Raw genomic sequence first — 23,311 nt, 5'->3', positions numbered from 1 at the left:
AACATGACGTGAATCACAGTCACCACCACCCAACACACTCCTCACCGACTCGACTTTATAGACTCAAGTTTATTCAGTCTGATTTAACCGTGCTGTCATCTCCATCATCTATAGCGAATGAGGATAGAGCTCATTCCCGCGGGGGTTTAATGGCCACTGAGGAAGAACGAACGGCGACAAGGACGAAGCTCACAGGAAAACAAACAGAGCTGAGAAAGTGATGTGTTCAACGGTTTCCTGGTTATCGGCAGAGCTTTGCTGTGTGCTGAGGGGACAACGATCGTCTGATCTCCTGAGTGTGACGTTTTGTAAATACAGCTATGAATATTTAGTTATTAGCCCACAGGAAGACGTGTCTTCACTTTGTCTTCATCATTTTGCTGTGCGTGTGTTCCCCTAAGTCTGGTCCTAAAGTGGCCCATGTGTTCTGATTCCGATTCTGTTTGCAGCTGTGGGTCACAGCAGATTGTTAGGATCCACCCAGAGGCTGGTTTGGTCTCCAAGACCCCAAACGTTGGTACATGTGTCTCACACTGACATCTGGGGCCAAAGGGTTTTGCCATGTTTTTCTCCTAGTTGTCAGCATAAAATCACGCAGATCTTCATCGTCTTCATGAAACATGCAGAACAGCTGAATTCTGAGACTTGGAAAAGGTCTGAGAAGGACCACTAACCCCGTCCTCATGGTGGAAACATGTCACAAAGCTGTTAATGACACACAGCAGCTCAGAACCAGCTAGTTTGAGCAGCTACAAACACTTTAGATAATGTGGCTAAACAGGAAAAACCTGTGTGATCACGTGTGACTCAATAAACTGCTTGTTTAAGATCCAACTGAGAAGGATGATATTTCATCCAGCACTAAACTACCTAAAGTGGCTGATTTTTATCCCATTTGCTTTCTTTTTATACTAATGAACATGCTACATGCATCTTATGAACATTGTGTATTATTTCCTGATGTGTAGCTGATGCACTTTTGTTGTATGAAGTCAAACTTGAACTTTTTGTAAATAATGGCGAGTATGATTCAGAAGGATTGTGGCATTCAGGTTTTTCTGATTCACTGCTGCAGTTTCCCAGAGTGCAGCGATTGTGTTCGTGTCTGAATAAAGATGTAAAAAGGGCAGTGTGTTGTGTCATTTAGCACTAAAATGTCGTGTATCGTGTTTTAGGAACTTGTATTTAATCCCAGTCTCGTTTTCGTACTGAATAAAAGCAGTGGCAGGTTGAGCCTCAGTGTTTGGGTGGAGAGAGACGGCGACTGTGCAGCAAACATGGGGAGAAATGAACACAGCTGAGCTTGTGGCGTGTTAATCCTCTGGAGAGCATCAGTGTGATTTGTGTGTGGATGGAAACTTGGCACCGTCATCAGTATCCACAGTAAACTGTTTGCTGCACATGTTATGGACACGATGAGGGTTAAGTGAACGTTTTGGGCTGCAGGTGGCACATAATACAAAGTTCTCTGGTCTTTAAACATAATTGATCAGTACGTTTTAAGGTTGTGATGAAGGCGAGTCTTTGACAGGAGGCGTGAAGCATATAGCACTGAGTAAAACACTACAATCAGTGGGGACATTTTCATGTTACATCAACAAAATCTGTAAAGGTGAAGCTAAAAGTTCGTGCACTATGAAAAGACAGTTTGTATTAAAGAATCTATAGAAATAAAAAGAAACCCAACAAGACAAATATGTATACAATCATCAAACAATTGCTGTTACTGTTGCTTCTGTGCGAGTTCTGTCCATAGCTGCCTTGCAGACACTGCAGCTGGATTTAAAACATGCTTCATTGTGGTTTCTCCAAAGGGACGAATGCTGCAGACCTACAGTTGGGTGCAAAAGTTTGCATCCAGCTATTTTTAAATGTCTTAAAGTGTTAATAATAAGTATTTCATTAATTTCTCCAGTGAAATATTTAATGCACAGCTGGTCCAAATGGTAAATGCTCTGCACTAATATGGAGCTTTTCTGCCTAGTGGCTCTCAAAGTGCTTTACACTGCTTCTTATTCACCCATTCACACACACAATCACACACACACTGATAGTGGAGCTGCTATGCAGCTGGCCAACACTCACCAGGAGCAACTAAGCTGGGGTTCAGTGTCAGTGTCTTGCTCAAGGACAATTCAACATGTGACACATGTTTGGTTCACATTTCCTCTGGTTTCTGAACTGTGGAGCCAAGTGTGACAGTGTGCAGTGAGTCTTATGAACATGAATTAGTTTACACTTCAACCAAGCAGGTGTTTTTATTTCAAATGAAATAAAGAGAGAAGGTCAAAAATTAAGGTTGTTACTAAAAAGTCAAAATATTAGGAAAGACCAAGTAAAGTAACAGAGATTGAGACCTAAATAATTAATTACTTTATAATTATACTTTTTATCTAATTATTTTGACTGAGTAAAACTTTTCACTTACTATGAACTAGGGCTGTAAATCAGATTTAAAAAAAAAAAAAATCAGTAATCTTATTTCCACAGCTCTACAATGAACAGTTTTAGTCTTGTCTCTTATTAAGACTCAACAGGACTATGGTGGCTGCAGAGAGACGAGTTTTAATGTGGCAGCTATCATTCTGCAGGAAGCAGACACACACACACACACACACACACACACAAAGCAAAAGACTCCTGCAGTGTTCAAATAAAACCTGAAAGGTTTTCTGATCGACACATTATCATCAGCTCACACCCTTCACCACAGAGGATCCACCATCACCACCTTTAATGTCTGAGCACAGCACTAATACAAACTCTCAGCAGGAAGCTGCACAGACACACATTAGAGGAAATGAGTTTGTTGCTCCAAGGCGCCAGCACACACTTCATATGACCTTTTCCTGCACCTGACAAGTAAATGACACCAGGGTCTCCAGGAAAACAGGAAACAGGCCTTTGAGCAGCTTTCATTCATGTTGTAACAGCAGCAAAACGGCTTAAATGTGTGAAGTTCTGCTTCCTCATAAACTATTCCTGCACTTAGTGAGTCGTCTCCCTTAGAATAAATCTGAACTTCAGTCTTGGTTTGAGAGGTTCGTGCTTCCTGCAGCTTCAAAAGTGACGGACAAGAAATACAACTTCTTTCTCTATAAGTGTGCGTTAGGAAAAGGTTACAGAATTCTCCGGAACAAAGTGTTTGCGCATTAATGGACCTTTATCTTTAGACAAATCACTGCAGCAGCAGGCTTCTCGGGCTGAGCTGGGACTGACATACATAGGGATTAATACATTATGTCTGATTCTGATCAAACTATTTTATCCACAAATTACGATTATTTCATAATAAAGATGAGCTGCTGTGCAGACAAGTTTCTGGGTTGCATGAGTCTGCCTCAATCTTCATAAAACTGGTAGGTGATGAAATGTAGCTCACAGATACTGTAGCAGGCATCAAAACTATGAATTGGCCTTAAGGTGTTTTTACTGTTTCAATATGTAGACAGCTGTGGATCAGCTGATCCGATGGGTGAACCAGCAGGAAATCAAGTCCATTCTGGATAAAAGGGGGTTGGCGACACCTGTCAAATAAAACTCTTTCCTCCTCGGTGGAAACATTTCTGAAGTTTCTTTCAAAGGAAAATGCCTCTCAGTGTTTCTCTGATGCAAAACAGTAATGAAGCAAACAGCTTGAGCATGACGGGTGTTTTATGTGCAGTCTGCTGAGTTTTAAAGGGATTAACAAGCAGGGGCATTAACATTTTTACTCGTTTACCACAGGTGGTTCATAAATATTTATTATCAAGAATGTGTCTTATAGGAGGTTGAAAGTGGCAGAACAGACGGTGCCATCCCTTGGTCTCTGTGCACTGATTCGCTAAGATGAGCAGCCAATCACAGATGTCTCACTCACCAACAGGACAACCGCTGATTCAACACACGGAATCGGCTGAAAATGTCTGACTAGTGCATATGGTGCAAGACAAACTAGGGCGACCGACATTCAGGTGTCACGGCTCTAAGAGTCTTTTTACCCACAAACAGCCTAAAACTAAAAACCATTTTTCAATATTTTAGAATTTCTCAGATTAAAAAGGTTTTTTGATTTGGAATCGGAGGAAAACTGAGTCAATAGTAGGATGCAGTTCAGCTGGTAAGGCAGTCGTCCACAGGCCGCAGGGTCAGTGCTTTGACTCCCTGTCAAAATGTGCTTGGGCAAGACACTGAACCCCAAGTTGCCCCCGGTGGGTCAGGTGTGTGAGTGGGTGAAGGAGAAGCGACATTCTAAAGCACTTTGGATAAAAGAGCTATAGAAGTGGCCATTTACCAAAGTCATGGGAAAATACCTCAGGAAAAGCTCAGAAGTGAAAAAGACATGAGGACACACAAACCTGGTCTGAAAGGTTTGAGCCCAAAGAAAGAACAGTGACACCTTATAAGAATTAGTCTAAAGTCAAATAAATGAGTTTCCCTTTCTGCCTCGAAGAAAACTTTAAAGAAATAAAAAAAAGTCTAACATTTTGTTACCAGACTCAGACATATTTCAAAATACAAACTCAATTATAGTCAGTGGAGTCTTGGTAGCAGGTTCTGGGGAAATCTGCTTCATGTTTTTATTAACTGGAAATTATACACTTTTATGGCAAAAAGTAAGTGGCCATCAACTTGAAACAAACACAAAAAGGACCAGTTTTTAGTTTTGGGATGTTGCCTTTCTCCAGATAAACCTGCAGGTTAGTAAGTCTTTTCTTAAAACTACAAAATGTTCATCCTCTGAGGTTAATCATGATTTAAAAAATAAAATAAAAATCCCAACACAAATTTAAGGAGTTTACCAGACAGACATGCATTTCTTTTCGGATCCTACTTTTCCCTACAGGTGCCTATGTAATAAAAACGTTCATTGTGACCCACAAAATTATTGGAATAATTAAAGCGAACTAACAAATAGGTTTCTTTTACACAGAAGTGTTTTTTTTTTCACCTATGCCTAATTTTATTCCTTTCCTTGGTGAACATCAGGCAGTATTGACCTATTCCAGCCTTTAGAATTTATTGCCATTAAATGGTTTGAGAAAGGAAAAATAAAAATCTACTTTGGACACGTTGCACCTGTGAAGGTCAAATGAAGAAACAGTTCTCCTACGTGTTAAGAGCTTGGGAATCGCTTGCCAACATGCCACATTTCAAAATACTGTTAACATTCAATTTCACTGCAATCAATCGGTGGACAGGAAGCTTACAGGGGTGAGAGTGCGTTGGGCCTCAGTGTGAGAACAAATATTCCACCCAATAATTGTTACCAGTAAAGTCTTTAACATGACCTGCTTCTAAAATATAATAAACTAAAAACCTGGTAGAATAAGTTCTGTCCAGCAGTCGAACCCTTGTTTCCTGCTTTTCTCACCACTTCATTGTTACAGTTAAAAAAAAAAAAAAAAAAAAAAAAGAAACAGTAAAAATTATTGTTCAAGTTAAATATCAAGCTTACGTGTGAGAGATGATCAGAGGGATGGATGCACAGAAAGCATCTGGTTGATTCTGCAGTCACCTTTTTCCTGATCATCTCCCCCTCACATTGTCTCAGGCTGCAGAATCACAGTAACATGGTGTACGCAGTAGCTCCCTGGCATGGAGATAAGGCAAAACAAGGTGCAGTGTAGTGATGGTTCTCTCTGCTGGCTGCTGGTACTGAGCAACTAATAATCTCATAGAAAAAAAAAAAAGAAAAATAATCTACACGCTTCATTTATAAAAACACTTAAAAATGTTTTAGCACTGACTCATCGTCCTCAGCACCCTTTGGATCTGTTAGAAAACTAAGAACTTCTTTAAGAACAAAGTCTGTCCTTGGATCGTGTTGAGCCTTTGGCTCTGCTTTAATGGAACTCCACAAACTCCTCCAGGGTTTTGGGGATCTGGTTGCGGTATGTTATCTGGTGCTGCCGGACGGCACGAGCAGCCAGGCACTTGAGGCTCATCTTCATCTGCGTCTTCAGCAGGATCTCGGACACGCCCGTGGTGCTCTTGTCTAGTGGCGTCTTCTTCTGCTTGTTGGTCATGTCTGTGTGAGCACCGGCCTCCACCAGGTTGATGATGATGGCGTGCAGCGTGAGGAAGTCACTGATTGGTCGGTTGTATTGGACGATGACATGCAGCGGGGTGTTGCCCTCATGGTCCACAGCGTTGACCTGTGCGCCGCAGTCCAGCAGCAGCTTGGTGACCTGGGCGTTGGGGAAGCTACAGACGTCGTTGGTGTGGAAATCATCGACCGGCGTGGTGGAGCTGATGGCCAGGTGGAGCAGAGAGGAGCCGTCTCGGCCCCGCGGGTCGAGCTGGATGAGGTTGTAGATGTGCTTGTTGATGGAGGCGCGCTCCTCGTCACTGCAGGTGGTTTTGGTGGAGATGCAGGACAAGTAGAGAAAGGTAAAAATATTTGACTCGTAATTTTCCATGGCTTGTTGCAACTCGGATTCAGCCGCCGCCTCCACCCGAGCCATGCTGCGCTGAATCTCCAACACGCTGCAGCTCAGCACCTGCTCCACAGCAGAGGCCAGCACCTGCTCCTTCAGGTGGACCATCTGGGAGAACACCTGGGCAAAGCGTAACAGGTCCTTGTGCGTGTTCCTGGATCCTTTCTGCCGAAGGTGAAGTGCATGAAGCCACAGTTTGATGCACTGTTCGAACTCCATGCTGTCAGCATACACAGCACCACGATATATGATGGGGTGGGACACATCAACATTGTCCGAGCCTAGGATACGCTCCCGGGTCATCAGTCCCTCCATGTGCAGAGCGTCTCTGTCCACTCGAATGGCCTCCAGGTCTTTAAGCGTTCGACACTCGCTGCGCCCCCCGTAGGCCTCAATGGGCGGCAGCAGCTCCTTGCCGATGATGTTATCTGGATCACGAAAACGCTCCGTCATGGCCATGTGAAGGTACTGATAAGTCTTTTGGATGTCGTAGTTCTCCCGGTCGTTGGCGAACGAGGCTCCCAGAAGTTCCAGGGCCTCGATGCGGCTGCGGAGGTCACAGTCAGCATGCGTCAGCAGCAGCTCCACCACATCAGCTTTGCAGCTCTCTGCAGCGACCTTCAGCGGCGTCATGCCGTGTCCATTCACCACCATGGCTGCCTGGCAGCGCACCAGCTCTTTTACAATTTCCAGATGTCCCGCCTCAGCTGCAAAGTGCAGGGCGGTGGCCCCACAGTGGGCCTTGGCATTAGGGTCCGCACCCTGCTCCAGCAGGAATTTGACTACGTCCGCGTGGCCCTTATAGGCTGCGATCATTAGGCAAGTATTGTTGTACTTGTTGGTGATGCTGATATCTGCATTGTGTTCCACCAGGTAGCGAACGATGTCCAGGCGTCCGTCAAAGCAAGCAGCCCGCAGCGGCGTGGAGTTGGTGATAGTGGTGTGGTTCACGTTGGCTTGGTGAGTCACCAGTAGACGCACCACCTCGAAGTGTCCTGCTCCAGCTGCACACCACAGTGCTGTGGCCCCGTCGATGACGTAGCTGCGAGCCGGACAGAGACAACATAATTAGTCTACTTTTTAACGATTTTTATTTTGACTAATCCAGATTTTCAAGTGGCCTGGCTCAGAAAAACTAATTAGTTAGAAAGCACATGAATAAACTGTGACGGCTAGAATCAAAAATATTGTCCTGTAATACACACCAATTCAGAATATTTGAAAGTGTTCCAATATTTATTTTCTGCAGTACTGATACACTGCTACCAGCTGCACAGTCACACACACACACACACACCCTCTCACCCAGTAAGAGCAACTTGCAACAATTTGTGTTTTTTGTTTTTGGCCACAACTTTCCTTTATGTGAATCTATTTCCTGGCTGTAAAAATCACAGATCTCCATTGTCCAGGTGAACCACTTCACATTTTATTTATTTATTTATTAATAGGTTAAGGGAAGTTTTAAAGCTGCAGTTTTTACATTTTCACAGTTCGTCTACATATCACAGGGAAATTGGAGGAAGACAGTGTGAAAAATCTCAGTTCATAGCAAATTCCCTGAGGTGCATTTATACCAAACACATAACTCTTCCAAAGTGTGAGCTTGACTTTGCACCACACTTTCCAAAGTGACATGATGATGAGGAGAAATTCTAGGCAATTGTTACGATATGGAACAGTGCTAGATCAGAATCTGTCTTTTGCCACTATTTGTGGTCTAAAATTTGTCTTTGTAAAATGGGTAAAGAATTTGTTGCTGAGCACCTGTTGACCCCAAATACATGTCGGTGTCAATATTTCTCCATTTACTCAGACTAACCAATGATGTACAGATGAAATTATTGGTTTAACTAATTAACTGTCACTACAATATCATCAATGAGAACATTTGCTAGTTTCACAACCTCCTTATTCAATATCTTTGGAACACTGTGAGGTTTTCTTTGATTATTAAAGATTATAATTACCAGATGATTATACATGAGATAAAAGCTGATTTCAGCTGTGCAGCGGCAGCTTTGCAGACTGGAGGTTGTCTGTTACTGAACACACAGAAGAAATAAAGCAAAAATGAAAAATTGTACCTCGACCTGACCTTTAGCTGATTTGATCATATCTGGTAATTAAACAGACTCTCTTTAAAAGACCAAGACTAAAGATTGACAGTTTAGGAATTAACATGGCTGATTCTTCTCCAATTTACCAAGTTTGCAACTAATTCAAGGAACTAGACTTTAATGATGTTTAATGATGGCGGCGCTTACTATCGACAGAAAAACGGTGAACCCGCTCTGTAAGTAAAACCAAGTGACATGTAACCAGTCTGGTTCTCAGGGGGGACCTGGAACTGTGAGGCCCGGTTGGTAACCCCCTCCCGCCGAATGGCAGCTCTTACCCGTCAAACCGAACCGTGCCGGTCTGTTCAGTGTCCACTCTGTAGTGGTCTAGAAGCAGTCGGACCACTTTGTCATGTCCGTTCCGGGCTGCGATGATCAGTGGCGTGGACCTCTGCCCGGCGAGTTGGGTGACATAGCTCAGCAGGTACTGGGTCTCAGTCGCCGAGTGGTTGAGCAGCAGTGCGGCCAGGGTCAGGACTCGGCCCTCGCTGGCTGCCTTGTACACGTAGCCGGCCAGAGACTCCATCTGAGCCCGACAAGTAGCCAGGACCTCCGCTTTCTTCGCAAATGACGCCTGCAATGTCCACACCTGCAAAGCAAGCCGCCTCCCATTAAAATGTCGAAACGAGCCCCAACGCTCGCATGAAAGTCTGTTTCTCTCTAAAAACCAAAGGAGAAACGCAGCGGATCCCAGCTAGAGAGACGCTTCTCTTAAACCGCCCGACCCGGAGCGTCCAGTTTCTGTCTCCGACTGAGTATCAGGCGTCAGCTGAGCGAGCTAGCCGGTTAGCTAGTCTGCTAACGTTACAGACTTTTTCTTTTACACCGACACTTTTTTCTTCCAGGTTTGTTAAAAAACTAAAGTCTTTTCTTGTCATTGACTATAGAATATTCAAGACTTATTCGTCTGGAGGCGTTTTCGTCTAAAATGTGGGGAAAAGATTCAAAAACACATACAAGCTCTTTCACCTTTAATTATCTCGCAATTGCCGGAAGTTGCTGTTCAACTGGAAAACTTGTCCGACTAGAACGTTCTTCCGCAGATAGATGTTCCACTATTCCGAAATTCAGTGAATACAAAACACAGAACAAGAGTTAAAATAACAAAACAAAGCCATAAGTAAAACCACAATTTCATTGTCTGTGCTTTTTTTGGAAAAAATTACACACATCCTGTTTAATATTACCTCTGCTGTGCATTTGACATCCAGTTCATTGACATGCATGTAATTAACCGGGTTACTCAGAGAAATCAGGTTAAGCAGGTAATCAGGGAGCACGTTTACATGTAACTCCACCTATACATGCATCACATGAGTAATCAGATTAATCCTCTTTATGCCTCCTTTGGAAGCATATAGTCAGTAATCTGACTTTCTTTTTTACTGTCAAAAGAGTGACAGACGATAAAAAACAAGAAAAGCAACATTTATTTACATGGCAGGTTACACAGTGCTTCACAGTTAAATATTGGCTAGTAAACATAAAGGAAACATTTCAAAACACTAAAAAGAATTTGCAAGCCTCAGTCTGAGGGAAACTGCTGGAGAAACACGACTGTAACCAGGTCACTGAAGAGTATATTCTCACTGACTTTAGTGACCTTCTGACTTTTCTGCAGCACCATCAGGTCTTTTGTTCCTTTCAAAAGGAGTTTGAAAGTGCAGTACCATTATAACCATGATGTCAGCAACAATGCTGCTGTGCCTGTCACAAACTGAAGCCCTCTCTGTGGCATTGCCAAACTGAAACTGCAGAGAATACAAACCAGAGTTGGGGTACTCTGTACTGAGTCTACATGTTTCACACTAATCAACTGCACAAAGAAAGATAGCACCTGTCCTGGAGGATTTGAAAGAGACAGTTTGTTCAGAAGGGTTTACTTGGCTTGACTAAAGTTGAAAAGTTAGAAAATAGAATTAAAAACAGTGATGCTTTGATAAACCTCCTCAGTAGGAAGAGTCGGAACTGAAAGTGAACAAAGAAAGATGATGAGAAAGTCAAGGTATGTGCAGGACTCTTCATACAGCTATGACTCTGCGTGTGTGTGTGTGTGTGTGTGTGAGCTGAGTTACAGAGATACTGTCTCAAATGGTGTAATGAGCCTGACATTGTAAAGAGCTTCATCGTCCCCTTCAGAGCTACACCCTCCTTACATTCCTATTCCTCATGTGAAATATTTTGCAGCATTCTCATTTAGGAGGCAGCCAGAGGTTGGAAACAGGCTGGGTGCTAAATCAAAGCACAACACTGAGCGGTCTGTGCCTGGGGAGGTGATTAGAGAACAGGCAGCAGGTGAGAAAATCATGCAAATGCAGGCTGAGGTGTGGAGGTGAACCAGGAAATGGAATGAGACGAGGACATCTGGTGGTTAGATGTGACACTGGCAGGAGGCACGAGGACAGAAAAACAAAGGACAGTAATTGAAATCAGTCACATGATGCAGACTCGTCTCTTCATCACTTCTCTTTGGCCCAAATTCCTTCCAGTTAATAAAAATGTATTTATGATCTTTATGCTGCAGCATAAGCTTCTGACCGTGTTCATCTGAAATCAGATTAACGCCGTCTAATAAACAATTGAGAGGAGGTTTATACGGATTACAGGCTTATCTGCTGCCAGATAATAATGAGAGTCTGACCCAGCCAGAGGCTGTTGGTCAGCACAAGGAGACACTTTCAGCTTCAGGAGGAGCTCAAGGTGGAGTAGGAGCTCTGAAAACAAACTAGTCCATAATGATGGAAGAGTTGGAGGTGATGGCAGCAGGATCTCACTGAGACTGGAATACACTGCAGCTCTTTAAACCGTGTTTTAGCATCAAACACTAGAAGAGCAACATGCATCCATCTGTGCGGAGGAGACAGAACTCAGCTCTGCATGCAGCAACATTCATGAGCAGGTTTGTAAAGTCAACTTTTCATATTTAAACCCAAAGCTCTGTGATGATCAACCCTCCACTTGCTGCTCCAGCTCATCTTTGCTCTCAATCAAGTTTGAAGCCACCAGAGGAGGAAAATCTCATGAGAACTGGGTGGATTGGACCGATTTATGTCTTTTAGTCTTTGAGAAAAACATCTGATTAACTGCCACATTAGTCCAGTTTTCATTTCAGTTTTTTGTTTGAGAATGAAAAAAAAAGCAATCAATAAAAAAACCAAAGTATCATAATAGCTGTGTGGACAAAATGCAGTGTGAAACATAGAGATGAAGGATAACTAAAATTAACTGATCCCTGACAGTGAAATGTAAAACTTATATTTAACTTTAACATTAAGTTCTTCACTGTTGGCTTGCTGTGGCTGGGGATGCTAGTCAGTAATCTGATTACATAACGAGTAGAAATGGAACCAGGATGTGAGAGTTTGGGAAATGTGGAAGCAGAACATCAGAGATTCTCTGCTGTATCCTTTCCTAACAGTACCTACTCTGTCAGCCTGTATTTGTTCACTCACACACACACACACACACACACACACACGTCACACTTCACTTCACGCTTTCAGCAGGACTTGCTCGATGGTACTGTTGCTCCATCGCTTAGTTTCAGGTCAAAACTGTCCCTTTTAAAAGAAATGACGCAAGTGCAGACGTTTAACGGTGGGAAAGTTATCAGCAGAGATCAGCCCGGTTACTATGAGACTCTGTCCTTCATATGTGGACAACCGAGACATCGAGACTGTGATTTTTCTGCAGCAATTTTTATAACAATAACCTGCAAAAGTACAACACATTCAGAGGCCAGAACCAAGTGGGTTTACTGTGAACCACATAGTGTTCATGGACTCATTGGAGACAATTTATGCTATAATGACCTATAATAAGACACGATGAACTGATTCAGGCACAAACTCAGCTAAAAGACTGACTGAACTATTTGAACTAAATCTTTGAATGCTTTTAAAGCTGCATTATTATTTTGGTTGGCCCTTCAAAAGTCTTGCATGCCAGCTGGTTTGAGGGAGCAGATGAAACACCTGAGGGGACACAGACGCAGCACGTGGTTGGGATTGTGAGGACAAATCTGTCTCCACTCTCACAAATCCATGTCTCAAACACTGACTTGCAAACTGAGAAGCTCTCAAACATGGGTTGGAAATATGTTCCGACAGATCAAACGGGAACCACGGGAACTTTGGTAGATGAGACGCAGATCAAGCTCAGGTAGAAACAGGTGAGGAAGTTACGGGAGAGTAGTGATTAGAGGATGGGGAACAGGGGAACAGGTGTGTCTGAGGACATCTGGTGGCTGGGAAGAGAAATGATGAAACAGTAGGGACACTGCAGGGACCTGCAGGAGTGAGTGGACAGAGGACTGGACAGAGCAAACTGGAACAGGAGCATCGTGGTTCTGACATTTGTTGCGACTGTTCTTTTCTGCTGTGTTCTACAGCCGCTCGGCCGATTCTGCAGAGAAGGAGCCTCTGTCCAAGTATCGGTTCCACCTGAAGCTCTGGCTCGTCTTCACTGCCCAGACCTGGATCCTGGATGTGGGCCGAACTGTTGTCATGGTAACAGGTTGATTTGCGCTGCTCTGTCCGGCAGGACCAAAATCAAAATAAAAGCCCAGTAGACTTTTATAGTGTGAATAGTTTTAAACTCATAAATGGAGTCAGACAGAATAAAACTATTGAGGGAGAATAAAATATTAAACCTATTTTTCCTTCTGCTTCAATCTTCTTGTAGCTCGTCCTCCCTGCAGACTGGTTTCCTCTGAGCCGCCCTGGTGCTGCAGAATACCTCCACATCCTGTACAACGTCACGACTCCGCTCCTGCTGCTCGGAGTAACTCAGACACCTGTGACGTCACTGTGCACTGGATAATAACCTGCTATCAAAACCTTTCAGATCACGCTGTTTGTTCTTCTGCTGCAGATGCTTGAACGCAGCCCCAGGAAGCTTCCTCGCTCTGCTGTCCACCTCAGCATTATCGCTGTCGTCATGGGAACCACCCTCCACCTGGTGGCCGACTCCATCACCCGACGGCTCCTGCTAATTGGCTACCAGCTGCACCTGACGCTCAGAGAGAACCCAGTCATGAAGAACCTGGAGCCTTCAACTCTGGTAGTTGCCGGACCAGAGTTTGTTATTTTGCTTTTATAGAAATTCCATGTTATTTTTTTCCAGGACGTTTCTGGTAACCTCATTATTTTTGAGTCACTTTGTATCACTTTGTTCTTCTGCTTTCAAAGAAGAAACATGACCAGTAACCTCAGCATAGTACGCTCACTAAGGAATCGGATTTAAAACTCTAAACTGTTGTCATCTGCTAACTCAATGAGTCTTAAACAGCAGAGGAGAAATAACTTCCAGCACGTTTCACTGTCGCCTCATGTCTGCGTTTGTTTAATGATGTGTGAGTGTTTATCCTGTGATGCAGCATGTAATGTAACTGAAGTTTGGCCACAAACATGTGAACAGTGATAAATATGATTTTATTTTCCAGATCGAGGTCTTCGAGCTTCTGTTTTACTACGACAAAACCCTCGGTCATCTGCTGTGGTAAGAGCTTGTTAAGCAGTGCTGTATGACGCCTCTCATAGCACGGTTTGATATTCTACAGTGTCCTGTTCCCTGTTGGTTAAAAATCTCCTGCAGGCATCATTTTACTGCTTTCATATAGCAAAAACAAATGTCAGAGTTGATCAGACTGATTTCTTGAAATAATGAAAAAGTGAATTGTTAATTTGCATCAAGCAGGTGGAATATTAGACATTCAAACCAATTGAAACTGTTCTAAACCAGTTGGACCACATTGAATATTTGTTGTCATGTCACAAAGTCAGATTGTGTCACTTCCTATGCATCTTCTTACGTCCGTTGCGCTGCTGTAACTGTTGGACGCTCAGGGAGCAGACGCACAAAAACTGGGTTCGGGTTAGTGAAAACCACTTCTGGGTAAGTTTACGTTACAAGATTTATAACAAAAAAAAACAAAACACGTGTGCAATGATCCGATCATCATGTAGAGTCAAACCCTGGTCTCCTGTGGAAAAGTCCTGTCTCTTGTTGGACTGTCCACCAGCCCGTTTACTTCCCTGTGACACTTTCACTTCATACACTACATATACTACTATAGACTTCCACAAGCATCAGCATGTAAGACAATGAGACACTTTTTGACGCCTTGGAAATGAGACCGGGCTGATATTTACACTCTTTTTCTACTGGGAGTAGCAAATTTTACAGGCGTGAAATCTTTGACATTAGTCTAATTTCATGTTTGACTACTGCTACCAAACAGTTTTCACCTACATTAAGTTGCAGAGTTGCAAAATAACTGAACAAGCTGAATGTTGCAGATGCTCTGTAGATTCTACGCGTCTTTGTGGACGCCTGGACACATGGACATTGATGACAATGTGTGTACTTAAAAATGAGTAAGTCAGAAAATGAGTGTTCACATCAAAGGATAATAAAGCTCTGTGGTCAGTTGTGATGCTGTGATCATTGGTGTGTTGTTAAAGTCCCTTCACAGCGACACTTCACCTCCTGTGCAGATTAGATGGAGGAGCTGTGAGATGTGTTGTACGTGGCAACTTTATGTAATTCTCTTCTTGGGACCCTGGAGGCAGTTGGGTCCGTTTCAACCCGCTCTCAGCGCTGATTTGCAAATCATCCTTTTTACAGTAGTTGTTAATAATTGTGAGAAGTCATGAATGTGTGACGGAGCACATTTTCAGTTCCAATGCTGAAAATCCCTTTTTGTGCTGACACGAGCAAAACGCACATCCTCTTGTGTCCATCGCTCCGCAAAGCTCGTGAGCTGCTTCCTTCTGATGCAACAACCCCAGTTTGCAGTGGGATTTAAAAACTTCTCGGGTGTAAAAAGCTGTGTGGCATTTAACCAATCAGGTATGTTCACACTGCTATAAGCCACAGAGTTACTGGATCTTTAGAGGGCACTACGTCCTCACATGGGTTTTTTCTGGGAGTAGGAATTTTGAAAACATTGTGCCATTTCGGGGTAAATTAAGTTTTTGAAGTGGAACTCTAACTTGTTTTAATCCTGTCTCCTGCAGGTACCTTCCTCTCTTCATCGTTCTCCTCCTCTTCTTCAGCAGTTGTTTCTGCTGCGGGAAGCAGGAGATGCAGAAGATGCCGACAGCAGCGTGGATGCTGCTTGTCCCCAACACCGCCTACTACTGGTCAGACCACTTTACGTGTACATCGTAGTCTGTCATGTGACTGTGTGTTAGCATCCAGTGTGTGTGTCACTGTAACGTATGGTGTAGGGGCGACTGTGGTGCAGGAGGTAGAGCGGTCGTCCACCAATCCCACAGTTGTTGGTTCAATCCCCAGCTCCTCTGCTCACGTGTCGAAGTGTCCTTGAGCAAGACACTGAACCCCAACTTAGTTGCTCCCGGTGAGTGTTGGCCAGCTGCATAGCAGCTCCCTCATCGGTGTGTGAGTGTGTGTGTGAGTGTGAGTGTGAATGGGTGAATAAGAAGCAGCATAAAGCGCTTTGAGTGCAAATAGATAGAAAAGCGTTATATAAGTGCAGAACATTTATCTGCATGTCAGAAGAAACAGTTTGCAGTGAGATGGATTCCCTGGAACAGGCTCCTGCACAAATTGACATTTATTTTGTGTGAGGCCCATCTTGCATTCTTCACTTGACTTCAGCTCATTGACATTCTGAGACGCTATCATCCAGACAGATCAGTCTGTCTGCTGACAGCAGAAAGAGATTAAACTCCTTCAACAGTAATGCTAACCCAATCTAAAAAGCTCAGGGCTGTTTTAAGTAGAACACAAGCTGAAACCAATAAGACTGTCCTCCAGAGACAAATGACAGCATCAGTCATTAAAGTAACTGGCCAAAAAACATGTTTACTTTAGGCAACAAAATCCATCCGGCAGCAGGAGAAATTCGAGGTCTTTACCAGGGGCAAACACAGACATCAGCCCACAGAGGGAGGCAGGATGGACGGATGGATCTATAGTCAGCTGTAACCCCAGAATGGACAAAGGGGACAGGTTGTGCCTGAGGCCTCCTCCTCTGTTGAGAGAACAATTCTCCATGTGAACATAAAGGGCTTCACGTCCTCCTCTCTCATACCATCTGTCTTCTCTGTCCAAAATGCTGATTCTGGTGCTGAGGTGTTGCTTCCCCTGTGCTGGACCGTCCTCTTGTGTAGAGGCTGTTTGGTTTCTCCATTTTAAAGCTCAGAGCACTGTTCACTGCACTGGACTGCAAACACTGCGTTGCTCTTCTTGTGTTTAGGTGTTTAGTCTTTCGGGTGGACGAGTCTTTGCCTCAGTGTGTTGGTGGGTTTGAAGTGAACAGGTATGTGGTGTTTTCTGAAGATCCTTTTGAGCTTCTGTGACACTCCAGCCATGTAAGGAATCACCAGGTTTTTCCTTTGACTCTAAGTCTCTGCTCTGTCCATCATTCTTCTGTTGGATCTGGACGCTATCTTGTTTAAGGCCCACTTAGGATAACTACAGGCCTAGCTCAGATCTTCGGACAACCAAACCTGGATGACTGAGAATCTTCACTGACATTAATTTAATGCGTTTTTCTCAAATCTAGATCCTGATCCCACAACACAAAAGTGAACCCTATTCAGGATGTTTACATCATAACTGAAACTTCAAATGTGTGTCAAACTATTGTGTGTCTGAGCATAAAGTACATTCTGTGGGAAATCTATGTGCAGAAAAACTGTGGTGTGTGTGTAGGTGTGTGTGTGCAGGTGTTAGTAATAATTGATAGTTCTCAGGTGTTGCTGACTAATTACATTATTGAGTAAAAGCTGAGAAACGTTTTTCTCACCAAATACAAGCTCTATTTAAACACAGTTTTTGTTACTTTCAACCACTCTGGAAATGTCCTGTGGTGCATTCAGGGAAGCTTTTAAGCTGCCAAGCAGCTTTATGTATCGCTGATTATTATAATTAACAGTTAATTTGTGCAGATAACTGTGTGCTGAACAACATGAAGATGACAAAGCTGATAAAACTGACATTTTGGTTTGCACACAGTGGGGTTTGAACCCGTGACCACAGCATCTAATCGTACCTAACAGGTATCTGATCAGTGAGGGACAGACCTTCATCCTGTTCATCTTCACCTTCTTCGCCATGACCGCCACAGTGATGCACCAGAGGAGGCGAGGAATGGTCCCTGATGGCGACGGCCTCTTCATGCTGTGCAGGTGTGAACACATGTGACTCTCTGTGCAGTGTGGTGCAGATCTCTGGCACGTGTTAAGTAATCTGATACATTTTTTAGTGGAAATGCTCTAAACCTGCACATCAACAGCTTGAACTAGGGACAGCTTGCACAAGTCTGTGTCAGCTTTGTCCCAGTGAAAAGCGATTCTCCACACGATGCAGCAATTGGAAGCAGGAATCAGCGGTTTCAGGACGCCGAACAGATTGAAGCACACAAATGTTAGGGTGTTGTTGTCCTAATGCTGGTGTGTTTGCACCACTGAGGACACATTTTTTTCATCCTGTTTGGATGCTGCTGTGGTTTTCCTCTGGTTTCCTCACAGAGTCCCAACACATGCATGTTAGGTTCACTGGTGACTCTAAATCGTCTGTAGCATTGAATGTGATTGTGAATGTTTGTCTGTGTGAATGACTCTGTGTTGGGCCTGAGACAGACTGGAGACCTGTCCAGGGGGGACCCTGTCTCTTGAACAATGACAGTGCTACTGGCCTAATAAGTAAATGTGTGTGTTTAGTTTCTCAGCAGCTCTGGTGCTGGTGTTGGTCTGGGTGATGTTTCTATGGAACGACAGCATCCTGAGGAGGAAACACCCTGGACTGATCTACATCCCTCAGCCACGAGCCGTCTTCACCCTCCACCTCTGTCAGAACGCCCAGCGATGATCAACATCAGATCAGCATGTTCTAAAAGGTCACTACATTTTTTACAAAAGCCTGATAAATAAGACATTTGGGCAAATGGATGAAAAATGTTTTTGATGATTGCATTGAATTTAAAGCACAAACAATATGTGTTTTCTTTCCTTCCAGCTGCAGACAAACGAGGTTTCTTTGTGTTCGCTCCTGTCAAATCAGCAATAAAGGGAACAAACATTTTTTCTCATCTGTCTTCATCCATTCTCAATTCAACAGGGCACCATGTCTCACCTTTTCTCAATTATGTGCTCAAAGAAAATCAAATCAGTTCATTATTTCACAATAATGAAAGGATTTTCCAGATCAGATCTGTTTATAGAACAATGTGAGACAGATGATGATATTAATGACACAAGCACAGATCCCAGTGTATTAACTGAAGCATCAAACAGAAACAAAAACGAAAAGCGATGACATTAGGGTTAGAGTAACACATTTTGTGTAAAAGCCCTCGACCTTCCTCTGACCCTAACCAGCTGCTGTCAGCTCGACCAGAAAACACTTTAATGTCACTGTAGTCACACAAACTGGAAATTGTACAGCAGGATCCCATATTACGGCAGAAAACGAAACCTGGTATTTTGCTGCAAGATTGGATGTTTTGCTGGACAGAAATATGTCGTCCGATAACAATTTATTGATATGTTCAGCATGTCAACATATTCTCAAAAACATGAGCGAGTTTGCAGTTCAGTTGTATAGGACAGGGTTGTTAAATTACCTGCTCCACCTGCGGCACAGGTGGATCTTTGAGAGGCAGGATATGGTTTTCAATCATTTTTGGACTTTTAAGAGGTCTATGGTTTTCTAACTGTCCCTGCTGATGACCTGGATCAGGCAAGTTCTGTAGTTTTAGAGGAGGGTGGGGTGGAGGGAAAAACGTGAGCTTCTGATTGACTGAACACACCTGGCAAGGAATAAAGCTGGACACCCCAACCTCTGCCCAGTCCTCCTCCACGTTCTCTTATTGTATATTTTTAGGTAGAATTAAGAAAATGAACACATGACATTTCTAAAAGTGGAACTATGCCAACGATTCGCCCTGTGAAAAGTTCATCTTTCATGCAACATAGCTGTATATGAATATTAATTTCTTCCATAGCAGCAGTGAGGTGCAGCTATGAGTCATTGTTTCAACACTATAGACACTGGAATAAAGTTTTGGTGCAGACTCAGACTCAGTGTGACTGAGGCTGAAGCAGATCCTGGTGGAACCCTCTAGGGCTACTGTAGGTGGAGTCGGGGTGGTGGTGGACGCCTGCGAGACGAGCAACAGGGAAACATAGGAAAGCAGCAGGTCATGAATGAGATACAGCGATTGGTTGGTAGAAGAACAGGCTTGAACTGATCTGGGTTCTAGCCAACGTTCCTAGGACTGAAGAAGGTACTTGGAATATGTGGATCACATTCACATGAAGCTGGGTGAATCCAAAACCACATATTCTCTCTATGTTTTGGCTTTGTCCAATCTGAAAGACCAGAGCTTTTCCAAACTGTCCTACAGAGAACGTGACTCTGAAACTGGAGAAAACAGAGCTCACGTTCTATCTGTTCCGAAACAGTTGGTGTTCTCTGCTTGTTCTGTGACAACATTCGTCTAGTTTTCTCAATATGAAAAATGTGCAGAGCACACAGCTTCTTCTTCTCTTGTTTTCTGATTTCTTGGTTGTCAGTCCTCCAGACCTGCTCGGCAGGAGGAGAACCACCTGTTTCTCTGTCCATCACTGATTGAATGTGGATGGAGGTAAATGTGGAAACAACCTGAACCACCTGGAGCATTTTGGAACATACTTGTTGTTTTCACCTGACCTATGTGGACAATAGAGACGGTGAGAGTGGGGGGACATTTGTAGGGATGTAATGGACTGGCAGCAGTCTCTCTGGACCTGGACAGTATTAGTAGTGGATAGAAACTGGCATTACTTCACATTTTCTTTGACTGATTTGCTGAACTTCTGCTAAATTTGCCCCCACTTTGGATGAAAATGTGGTTACAGTCATTTCAATGTCCATCCCCAGGAGACCATGAACGTCAGAACCAAACTTCATTAATGCGTCCTGTACCTGTCCTCCCCCTCAGTGGCTTTTCTCCTCCATCCACCTCCATCACGTTCCTCATCTTACACCAGCCTATATCAGGTTCCTGAGCTGAGCGCTGACCCAGCACCTGCCTACACAATGAAGAAAAACTTGAATCATCCAGATTTTACCTGCAACCTGCTTTGTGCTTTTCCACTGTTCTCTCTGTCATCTCAAAGTTCCTGACACAGAGGCAGATTAATGATAAGACTCTCATTCGTGACACACATTAGTGGGTGGAGACATGACGGGTCCACAGCTCTAACTGTCACTTTTAAGAGGACTTAGATCACATTTAGTAGGTTTTTTTGGAAGCACGAGGAACAAATTCACCAGTTTTCATGAACTTATTTGTGTTTCACAGACAAACCCAGTGCTGCTCTTTAATCACACAGCAGATTTCAAAGGGACACTTGTTCCTGTTCAAGCTGAGAAGATTCACACAGTTATCTGTTGGCCAACCTTCCCAACCCGATGATGAGATTAAATACAAAGGCTCACTTCATGCAGTTTTTAGCCTAATGAGGACACATTAAACTCAGATTCTCTGCCTGAAAGAGCAGCGAGTTATTGTTTTTGCTTGTGTGTTTGCTGGTTAATTGTGTGGCTCTCATTCAGTGTCACTTTGCTGGTATTTAGAGCTGCAACTAATGAGTGTGTTCATGGTGGATTGATCTGATGATAATCTTTTAGATGAACGGCTTCTTTATTTGGTCTGTTATGCATCTGAAAATAGTTTTAAACAACTGGAGCTCAGAGTGACCAAAAACCAATAAAATGAAGCCTGTTAGTTTGTATAGTGACAATGAGAATCACAATTCTTCACATTCACCTCATTAAAGGTGTTTAATGAGTGTGTAACGTGTAGTTCTCAGTTGTTATCAGCCCACAGTAGGTCACCTGCTGCCTACCTCCTTTTTTCCTCACCATCTCATTTTGGAGAATTTAGAAAGTGGAGAATCTTTGATGTATTTGCTGACATCACGCCATTTAATGGGCAGGTGTCAGGGCAGCATTGTGCGAATTGACACTTCACAGGGGCCACGTCAAACATCCATTCACACACATTACATTTGTTTGTCACTCATTTCTGTGACATAGGTGGTTAATTAGCAGGGGCCTCAGTAATTGCACTGGTTCATGTCAATGGTGCATGAGTCACTGAAAAGTGTGATAACTTCCCACGAGGTGTTTTGCTACAACCAAGCTAACAGCTTTTTCAGCGTGTTGTTGGTTCGATTAGATTTAATAATACTTCAGGTGTCACAGCAGCATTTACTTAAAAAAATCCCCAAACACAAGAAAGGAATCAATGTAGAATACAGAAATACACAACTTAACATTAGCCTGAAAGTATTAATGATGAAAGATTGACAATACAGTCAATAACAAAGAGTGTAAGCGGTGCCTTTAATCCAGAAAACGGGCGTCTGCTCAGAGCGCTGGAGCCCGAAGTCTTGGCAGCAGAAACGAGTCCTGCAGACGGAGCAGCCAAGTTACTGCATCTCACCAAAGTGCAACAAGAGCTCGTGGTTTGAGTCTTACGTTACCGCCCGACGCTGTTTGAGCTGAAACTGATTGTGCATGTTCGTTAGACAAGCAAAGCGTTGACCTTCGTCTGCAAAGAGCTTTGAGATGTTTTTTTTTGCAAATTAGCGTTATATTAAGAAAGTTGAATCGAGCTGAACTAAAATCTGTTCTCGCCCTTCACGTCTCATTATGAGGCAGCTTTTAAAGTTTCCACAGTTCGTGGATTTTTCAGTAAAGATATGAACGATTGAAATAAATCAAACACTGCATCATGATGTATAACTGGCCTAAAAAAAAGAATTGAGTTTCTACCTGCAGCGGTTCACTGTAGATCTGTTTTCATTTCAAAGTCAGGTTCTCTGACACAGTGTTCAGCAGTTGTTAGGGAGGTCGCTCGGTGTCATTGTGTGTCTTGAATAATAAACTTCAGGGTTTCATGTTTATTCATCTGCAGGTAGCTTTATTCATAGAGGTTGTTAGAAACTTGTTACTGTCAAAGCGGTCAGTCATGCTCCGTGACCTTCCCCCGTGGGTGGAGTTGCTAAACCTTCGTGGAGTGGGTTCGTTTGTCACATGGACTCTAATAATGCGATGGGCTGTCTCTGGGCTTTGGCCTTGAACGTGAATGGCCTCATTGTGTGCTAAACCCAGCCAGAGGATCTGAAGGACACACAAAGCTGGACTTCAATTTTTGTTAATACTTTGCTAAGTTGCTTTTCAGCCTAAAGAACTTTGTCAAACACCGAACTGTGTGTAGAGTATAATCCTCCCTTTTATCCAGCGTCTCATGTACAGAGAGGATGTGCTGATCTTTTTCCGACCGTGTGTTTACTTGCTATTGTTATAAAGACGCATTTTACTTTAGAACCATTGTTGTGAGTGACATTTGGACAGTCCTCACACGTTCGCAGTGGTGTTGGAGGGTTGCATGCAGTTTAACACTCTGCAATGTGAGAAAGCAGCCTCACTAATTCGACAACAGTGAGAAAAACGCTGTAATCACAGAAAACACAACAAGAGTCGATCACACATGAAAGAGACTGTGCATCTCTGTCCGTCTCTGTCCTGCATTTTAGAAGCTGGAACACACTGCAGGTGACTTGTGCTGTAGAAACTAAATGAGCTACAGGAAACGAAGGCGTTATTTTGCTTGTGCCACATTCATTATCATAAATCTCTTTAATCACAAAGAGGCTTCGAATAAAATAACTGTGTCATTTAATGTGCAGCTCAGTCCTCACGGCTCCATCACCATTTCTCTGTAAACAAAGGCTTCAGACCACAATGACA

At 43.4% G+C, this 23,311-nt stretch overlaps 2 protein-coding genes across 2 annotated transcripts; one reads left to right on the top strand and one right to left on the bottom strand.

Moving 5' to 3' along the window:
- Positions 1–4,516: 4,516 nt before the first annotated feature.
- Positions 4,517–9,563, bottom strand: fem1b (fem-1 homolog b). The gene is made up of 2 exons (XM_067493484.1): positions 8,818–9,563; positions 4,517–7,461 (listed from the first exon to the last, which is right to left on the bottom strand). Exons 1-2 carry the CDS (start codon positions 9,063–9,065, stop codon positions 5,826–5,828), a joined length of 1,884 nt encoding a protein of 627 aa, XP_067349585.1. The 5' UTR covers positions 9,066–9,563; the 3' UTR covers positions 4,517–5,825.
- Positions 9,564–11,376: 1,813 nt separating this feature from the next.
- On the top strand, positions 11,377–18,379 carry cln6b (CLN6 transmembrane ER protein b). Its single transcript, XM_067493957.1, has 8 exons — positions 11,377–11,438; positions 12,930–13,047; positions 13,223–13,321; positions 13,412–13,600; positions 13,983–14,038; positions 15,559–15,684; positions 17,569–17,697; positions 18,232–18,379. The coding sequence occupies exons 1-8, from the start codon at positions 11,377–11,379 to the stop codon at positions 18,377–18,379; spliced, it is 927 nt and encodes a 308-aa protein (XP_067350058.1).
- Positions 18,380–23,311: the final 4,932 nt, after the last annotated feature.

Source organism: Channa argus, chromosome 23, assembly GCF_033026475.1.
Source record: "Channa argus isolate prfri chromosome 23, Channa argus male v1.0, whole genome shotgun sequence".
Lineage (NCBI taxonomy): Eukaryota > Metazoa > Chordata > Actinopteri > Anabantiformes > Channidae > Channa > Channa argus.
Note: the sequence above shows the minus strand (reverse complement) of the source record. Positions and strands in the feature narration are given on the sequence as shown.

Excerpts from the sequence above, each read along its gene's own strand:
- fem1b (XM_067493484.1), bottom strand. The coding sequence starts at position 9,065 with ATGGAGTCTCTGGCCGGCTACGTGTACAAGGCAGCCAGCGAGGGCCGA. Across the intron at positions 7,462-8,817 it reads GGCACGGTTCGGTTTGACGG|CTACGTCATCGACGGGGCCA; the intron begins GTAAGAGCTGCC and ends TCCGGCTCGCAG.
- cln6b (XM_067493957.1), top strand. The coding sequence starts at position 11,377 with ATGCATCCATCTGTGCGGAGGAGACAGAACTCAGCTCTGCATGCAGCA. Across the intron at positions 11,439-12,929 it reads GCAGCAACATTCATGAGCAG|CCGCTCGGCCGATTCTGCAG; the intron begins GTTTGTAAAGTC and ends TGTGTTCTACAG. Across the intron at positions 17,698-18,231 it reads GGCCTCTTCATGCTGTGCAG|TTTCTCAGCAGCTCTGGTGC; the intron begins GTGTGAACACAT and ends GTGTGTGTTTAG.